Below are 7,870 nucleotides of genomic sequence, written 5' to 3'. Positions count from 1 at the left end.
CGGCTGCAAATAAAATTAGCCTCTGAGAAAAGGCTTTGCAGCAGCAGACACTAGAGCATAAAATGGAGGCTCAAGATGTTCACAGAAAACACTTGTGAACACATTTTTCATGCCCGATTTCTTCTTCACATGTTCACAGGCAAACACATACACACACGCAGGCTAACACACATGCACGCACACACACATGCACGCACACACACACACACACAGTCAAACACACACACGTAAGCAAACACTCACTCAAAGACACGGACAAGACATACAACCATTCACACACACACAGACACACACACACACACGCACACACACACACGCACACACACACACACACACTACACTACACTCTGTTGCCTATCTACATTTCCACACTGCTAATGTAGTTTCATTCATGGCCGTGGTGACCAGCGTCATCTGGCTATCAGGTGCCCGGTTGGTTCCCTGCGGGGCGGCAGTCCGGACAGCAGGAACGTGACCCGGTGTGATGTGCGGACTCTGTCTTTACACCAGCACCCTTCCCCCGTCCCAGCTCCCAGACCCCCCTCGCTGGGTTATTTTGAGGAGGACTTCTTCACAGCTGTCGGTGCATGCGTTGGCAGCAGAGGTCCTAACCCTCCACGCTTCACGTCTTCTCCCTCAGCACCGCGGCCCCGGTAAGAGCTGAATCACTTGTTTACCCCGCACCACGCTGACTATCCAGATAAAATGGAAAAAAATGTAACCTTAGCATAATAATCAATAGTGTGTGTCGGTTGCCTGTCGAGTTTGCACCTGGTTCTCCGAACTTCTCCTCGAACTGTTGCGCTGCTTACTATTGTTTCGGGCTTCTTGATTGGTTGATTGGGTGACTTTGTCTTTAAACACTTCCCCGGAGAAGTTCGGGGGTTCGGAGCGTAGCTATGCATTCATTGGCTTAAGATATGTGTAAGATCATCTCCGTTACTTTTTTGGGAAATCACAAGTTGTTTAGAAACGGGAGACATGCGTAATTTGAAATCACCCCGTGGTGTTTCTTGAAATGCACGCCCAATCCTGCTTCCCAGAACAAGAGTGAGAAAATAACCCTGCTTTCTCCACGCCGTTAAAAGAAGCCTATAGCTGATTTATAAACCTCAAAGGCGGATCATTTTTGTCCTTTGTTTTTGTTAAAAAACATTGCCAACATTGAATTGTACCATTATAAATAGACCACTTCAAAGGTGGACATGTAACGTGCAAACGAAGTTGACATCAATAAGAATGAATTGTGAAATAAATAAATAAATAACTTGCCCATATTAAGAAGTTCCTAAAATAGACCGCCCGCCCAGGAACAGGTGTCATGCGCTCTGCGCGTGGAGGCGCATGAAGGCTGCGCACAGGCGGGCTAATTTTACGCACGTAAACAGGCCACGAGCCTCCGGGCTAGCACAGCGGGCCATCGGACGGTGGCTCGGTTATAGTGAATAACCGACCGCTAAATGCTAATGTATATCAAGTATTTTAAGTGGTCCATCTTTCCCTATGTTCTGAATGGAATAAACTGACCTTCTGTTCATGTTGAAATGTTGAATAATGTGTCGTTCCGTGCCATCACATCGTTATAAAAGCCAATTGGATGGCTGCTTTGGTTCAATTGAATCAACGGGGTAGAAACGTTTTTATCATTTATATATATATATATATATATATATGTATACATCTGTTTTTAACACCAAACAATAATAACGTGCTGAAATGTGGCCTACTGTTTGGTATTTTCCCCTCAGTACTCGCTGAGAATAATGGAGAGTTGCCCAAAAAGCGGTGGAGTTGCCGTTGTGGCCCCAGAGGCGGTGGCCCTCCCCACGGGTCAAGAGCACGTCGAAGACCCGACGGACGACCTGGAGCAGAGGCTGGAGGACATCATTAACACCTACCAGACGGAAGAGGGCGCTGTGGACCCCGAGGACCCCGAGGAGTTGACGGGCACCAAACACACCGACTCCCGCCGGGACCAGAAACTGGAGAAGAAGATGCTTAAAAACCTGGGTGGGTACAGCACGTCCATGGCACAGCACGCTAAGATGATTTATTTCGGGTACAGGTGATTTTTTTTTTTCCTCAGGTGGGCTGCGTTAGGCTACTTCTGTTGTGCTCAAGGTGTAGTTTGTACAGCTATACACTATATACTGTTAATTTTCGTATTCTACCAAATCTACCAAAAATGAAGATAAACAAATCAAATTAAATAAAGAAAAGACACTCGCATACACACACACCTAAAACCAGCTATGGAATATGAGGGGTTCCATCAAGGTGACATTGAGAATAGCTTATATCCATTGTCTGGTCCTCTTCTGCCTCCAGAACTTTGGTCTGCCACACTGACGACTCAACATGGATAAATATTTGAAGCTACATTTAGGAGAATCTGTTCCAAACAATTTATTTCACGCAGCATAGCTTGTAAACGTTGTATTTTAGGATGACAGATGTGTTCCAGTGTGTTTAAGATGAAGCATAACATTCAGTGTGTGTGTGTGTGTGTGTGTGTGTGTGTGTGTGTGTGTGTGTGTGTGTGTTTGTGCATGTGTGTGTGTCTGTGTGTGTGTGTGTGTGTATTTGTGTGTGTGTGTGTGTGTATTTGTGTGTGTGTGTGTGTGTGTGTGTGTGTGTGTGTGTGTGTGTGTGTGTGTGTGTGTGTGTGTGTGTGTGTGTGTATCTGTGCGTGTATGTGTGCGTTTGCGTCTGTGTGTATAGGTAAGGAAGCCATGCTACTGATGCAGAGTCTAAACAAGCTGGGAACTCCAGAACTCAAACTGGAAGCCATCATCAAGAAGCACGCTGAGCTGGTAAGTCTCCCAGCGCGACCACCACCGCAGAAACAACCCATCCATCTGTGTGTCTACATGCGTCTTGTATATGTGTGTATGTATATGTGTGTGTGTGTGTGTGTGTGTGTGTGTGTGTGTGTGTGTGTGTGTGTGTGTGTGTGTGTGTGTGTGTGTGTGTGTGTGTGTGTGTGTGTGTGTCTCTCTATGCGTATTTGTGTCTATAAGCGTGTGTGTGTGTGTGTCTTTATGCCTGTGATTGTGTGCGTCTAACAATATGGGTGTATGTGTGTGTGTGTGTCTTTATGCCTGTGTGTGTGTGTGTGTGTGTGTGTGTGTGTGTGTGTGTGTGTGTGTGTGTGTGTGTGTGTGTGTGTGTGTGTCTATATGCGAGTGCATGTGTTTGTGTGTGTCTATGCGTGTGCCTGTGTGTGTGTCTATAGATGCGTGTGTGTGTGTGCGCCCCCTCGACACTTACATTGGCCTCACACACTGTGTGTGTCCCTGTGTGTGTGTGTGTGTCCCTCCTCCTCCCCTTGGTGACGTCCTCCTCCATCGTCTCTCCCCCTTGCGTCTCCACGGCGACAGCTGGAGGAGCACCGCGGCGACCAGAAGCAGCTGAAGGTCCTGCAGAAGAAGCTGCTGCAGGTGCTGAAGGAGAAGGACCAGCTGCAGAGCGAACACAGCAGGGCCGTGCTGGCCCGCAGCAAGCTGGAGGGGCTCTGCAGGGAGCTGCAACGGCACAACAAGACCCTGAAGGTCAGCGCCCCAGGGGCCCGACCTCCCACCTGACCTCCTGACTGACCTACCTCCTACCTGACCTCCTGACTGACCTACCTCCTACCTGACATCCTAACTGACCAACCTCCCACCTGACCTCTTGACAGACCAACCTCCTACCTGACCTCCTAACGGACCAACCTCCTACCTGACCTCCTAACTGACCAACCTCCTACCTGACCTCCTAACTGACCTACCTCCCACCTGACCTCCTGACTGACCAACCTCCCACCTGACCTCCTGACAGACCAACCTCCCACCTGACCTCCTAACAGACCAACCTCCCACCTGACCTCCTGACAGACCAACCTCCCACCTGACCTCCTGACTGACCAACCTTCCACCTGACCTCCTAACTGACCTACCTCCCACCTGACCTCCTAACTGACCTACCTCCTACCTGACCTCCTAACTAACCAACCTCCTACCTAACTACCAGACGGTCCGCCCCTAGAGGCCCCTAGAGTTCTCTAGGACCCCAGCCTCCTAACTGACATCCTAACGAACCTCACCACCAGTCATGCTAAAAGTATCAGGCTGTCGTTCTCTCCGGCTATCAGGCTAACGTTCCCTCCGGCCTTAATGCTAACGCTATCAGGCTAACGTTCTCTTAATGCTAACGCTATCAGGCTGACGTTCTCTCTGGCCTTAATGCTAACACTATCAGGCTAACGTTCTCTTAATGCTAACGCTATCAGGCTAACGTTCTCTCCGGCTGTGATGCTAACGCTATCAGGCTAACGTTCTCTCCGGCTGTGATGTTAACGCTATCAGGCTAACGTTCCCTCCGGCCTTAATGCTTATGCTATCAGGCTAACATTCTGTGTCCACAGGAGGAGACGTTGCAGCGGTGTCGTGAGGACGACCTGAAGAGGAAGGAGATCACCACCCACTTCCAGGGCACGCTGGGGGACATCCAGGTCCAGATCGAGGAGCACAGCTCCAGGAACACCCAGCTGTGCCAGGAGAACAGCGCCCTGGCCGAGAAGCTCAAGGGACTCATCTCGCAGTACGACCAGCGGGAGACGGTGGGGGGAGACGCACGATGACATACACAAACAAACACAAACGCACACAGGCGCACACGAAGACAGGCATACACACACACACATAGGCATACAAACACACTTACAAGCAGGCACACACACACAAACACATATACAAACACACATATGCATACAAACACACTTACAAACAGACACACACAAACACATACATGCACACACACACACAATCACACAGGCACACACACACAAGAAATGTATCGTATGCGATCAAAAACCCCTGAAAGCAATAAATGGTCCTGTGATGTCCCCCAGAACCTGGAGAAGGTCTTCAAGCACCGAGACCTGAAGGAGAAGCTCCTGGAGACCAAGCTGGCCCAGGCCTCCATGATCCTGAAGGAGGCGGAGGAACGCCATCGGCTGGAGAAGGAGCGCGTACGTAGGCTCCACGCACACACGGGCCACGGTCCAGCCCCAGACGACTAGGGGACAGACTCCCCTGTTCAGAGTTCACCTGGAGACTCTGCATAGGCTCCCCCCGTGCCCCCCACCCCCTCTTATGTGGTTCTCTGGTTCTGTGGTTCTCTGGTTCTCTGGTTCTCTGTGTTGATGCTCCACATCCTCTGCTCCACAGCTGGTGAAGCAGTCGGCAGAGTTCAAACTGCAGTCCAAGAAGATGAAGGAGCAGGAAGTGGATTTGAAAATACAGGTAAGGGTAAAGAGAGCCCCTTAAATACAGGTGGGGGATAAAAGGGAGGCCATTAAATATCTATGTTCTATCTTCACCTTCTGTCCTCCCCCCTCTTCCAACCTCCTCTCTCTCCCTCCCCTTCCTCCTCCTTCCCCTTCTGTCCTCCTCTTCCTCCCTCTCCCCTTCCTCCTCCCTCCCCTTCTGTCCTCCTCCCCTTCCTCCTCCCCCCTTTCCTCCCCCCTCTTCTTCCCTCCCCTTCCTCCCTCCTCTTCTTCCCTCCTCTTCCTCCCTCCCCTTCCTCCCTCCTCTTCCTCCCTCCCCTTCGTCCCCCCTCTTCCATCCTCTTCCTCCCCCCTCTTCCTCCCTCCTCTTCCTCCCGGGTTCTGCAGCTGGCCACCTACTCTGAGAAGTTTGACGAGTTCCAGGGAACCGTGTCCAAGAGCCACGGTATCTACGCTAGCTTCAAGCAGGACATGGACAAGGTGGGACACTCTCCACCTAACTAACGAACGGATTTAACTAGAAGGTCTAGAACTCGCTACGAGTTTGGTCGATATGTTGAGCCAGAAAAGTCTAGTGGCTGTAAGTGTTGACTCTAAGCTGAAATGTTCTGGGTTTGAACTTCTCTGTAGGCATCTGTGAGCAAGATGACTAAGGCCCAATCCCATTTCTACCCCTTACCCCTTCCCCTTACCCCTCCAAAACAAGGGGGAGGGGTAAGGGGAAGGGGTAAGGGGTAGAAATGGGATTGGGCCTTAGAATCCTTATTAATGAAATGTACCTCAAAGATCTCTTTAAGTCATTTTGATCAAATCGACCAGGGCCTGTAAAGTTGGATCTACTCAACTCACACTAAAAACTGTAACATGAAACAAATTAAAACAATGGATATTTTCTAACCATCTTGTTTCTCCTGGTTCCAGATGTCCAAGAAGATGAAGAAGCTTGAGAAGGAGTGCATATCCTGGAAGTCTCGCTTCGACGGCTGCAACAAGGCCTTGCTGGAGATGGTGTCCGATGTGAGCCCTCCCTTACCTTACTTTATCTCGTTTGTTTGTGTCACGTAAAGTTGTCGTTGGCTGTGTTACCTAATGTTGCTGTTCGTAACGTTAATGTTGTTGTTCATACCGTTACCTAATGTTGCTGTTCGTAGCGTGAACTATTGTTATTTGTAACGTAGGATAATGTTGTTGTTTGTACCGCTACATTATGTTGCTGCTTGTGAAGTAACGTAATGATGTTGTTCATAAAATAACCTTATGTTTTTGTTCATAACAGAAAATAATGTTCATAACGTTGCGTACTGTCGTTGTTCACATTTTATTTATTCATGTCAAGTAAAAGGATTTTTATATCTTAATAAACACAGATACTTTACCCAACATTCTTCTGCACCTTCAGACAAATTCTACTATAACAGTTTATTCTCGTGGAAATATCCCAGCAATTTGATCCTGCTTCATCTAATTTCACAGATGAAATTGCAGAAAGAACATCCGCTGAAACTGACCCTTTCCCTCCTCCCTGTTTCCTGCGGTAGAAAACGCTGAAGGAGAAGGAGTTTGAGCTGTTCACCACCAAGAACCAGAAGCTGGAGAACCTCTGCCGGGCCCTGCAGGAGGAGAGGAAGACGTTGGCCCAGAAGGTGCAGGCGGCTGGGGGCTCAGCACCCGTGGGTGCCGCTCACCCAAAGCCCAAGGAGGAGCAGGAGGGGAAGGAGGAGAAGGAGGAGGAACCAAAGAAACCCGTGGTGGCTGCTGCTCAGAAACCAGAAGGAGATGCCTTGGTCGCTCCTACTCCTGCTCCGCCTACCACCGCGACTGCACCTCCCCCTGCTCCTACTCCTCTTACCACCGCGACTGCACCTCCCCCTGCTCCTGCTCCTCCTACCACCGCGACTGCACCTCCCCCTGCTCCTCCTCCTGCTCCCGCAGTCGAGAGCCCTCTGGTGAAGGAGCTGAACAGCCTGAAGGCGGAGCAGGCCCGTCTGCAGGAGATCACCAGCTCCTTCACCATCTCCCACGTCGTCCCCGGAGAGCTGCTCTTCCAGGACGTGGACGAGAGCCAATCACAAGGACTCTCTGAGGTCACACGGGATTTAGCGGAGGAGGACCAATCGGAAGAGTGCGCTCGGGCCCATGAAGTGAACGGCTGTGGGCAGGAGGTGGACGGCTGTGGGCAGGAAGTGAACCGCGGCAAACAGGAAGCTGGGGGAGACGGAACCCAGGAGAAGAGAGACCTGGAGATGGAATCTGTGGATTAGAGCGGAAACTAGGAACCCCAAAACATCATCGTTACATATCAAGATCTGATTTCATTTTCAATAAATAAATTCATAAAAAGCTGGCCTTTCTGTCTCTCAACCTTCTGTCCAAATCACCAAAGAAACCTCCAAAGACAAACAAGGCTTGACAAAGGCTGCGCAATCCCAAGTAAGATCGACACACAAATCCATAATCTTCCAATGAAACATGCTTTTCACATATTTGGTATGTAGAATACCAAATATCCGGAGTCATCACTTCAGCACGTCGCTGTTCTTTACTCCCCATAGGTCAACGCTCTCATCGTCTCATCAATTCAGTGAGATGCAGGAGATGTAA

General features: G+C 49.8%; 1 protein-coding gene across 1 annotated transcript; it reads left to right on the top strand.

Annotated features, from left to right (window-relative positions):
- Positions 1-467: 467 nt before the first annotated feature.
- On the top strand, positions 468-7,655 carry txlnbb (taxilin beta b). Its single transcript, XM_056590838.1, has 10 exons — positions 468-653; positions 1,749-2,010; positions 2,722-2,813; positions 3,381-3,551; positions 4,406-4,600; positions 4,892-5,011; positions 5,211-5,285; positions 5,657-5,749; positions 6,191-6,286; positions 6,808-7,655. Exons 2-10 carry the CDS (start codon positions 1,764-1,766, stop codon positions 7,528-7,530), a joined length of 1,812 nt encoding a protein of 603 aa, XP_056446813.1. The 5' UTR covers positions 468-653; positions 1,749-1,763; the 3' UTR covers positions 7,531-7,655.
- The last annotated feature ends 215 nt before the right edge of the window (positions 7,656-7,870 follow it).

Source organism: Gadus chalcogrammus, chromosome 5, assembly GCF_026213295.1.
Source record: "Gadus chalcogrammus isolate NIFS_2021 chromosome 5, NIFS_Gcha_1.0, whole genome shotgun sequence".
NCBI classification, from domain to species: domain Eukaryota; kingdom Metazoa; phylum Chordata; class Actinopteri; order Gadiformes; family Gadidae; genus Gadus; species Gadus chalcogrammus.
This window is presented reverse-complemented; position numbering and strand designations above follow the sequence as displayed.

Excerpts from the sequence above, each read along its gene's own strand:
- txlnbb (XM_056590838.1), top strand. The coding sequence starts at position 1,764 with ATGGAGAGTTGCCCAAAAAGCGGTGGAGTTGCCGTTGTGGCCCCAGAG. Across the intron at positions 5,750-6,190 it reads TCAAGCAGGACATGGACAAG|ATGTCCAAGAAGATGAAGAA; the intron begins GTGGGACACTCT and ends TCCTGGTTCCAG. Across the intron at positions 6,287-6,807 it reads TGCTGGAGATGGTGTCCGAT|AAAACGCTGAAGGAGAAGGA; the intron begins GTGAGCCCTCCC and ends TTCCTGCGGTAG.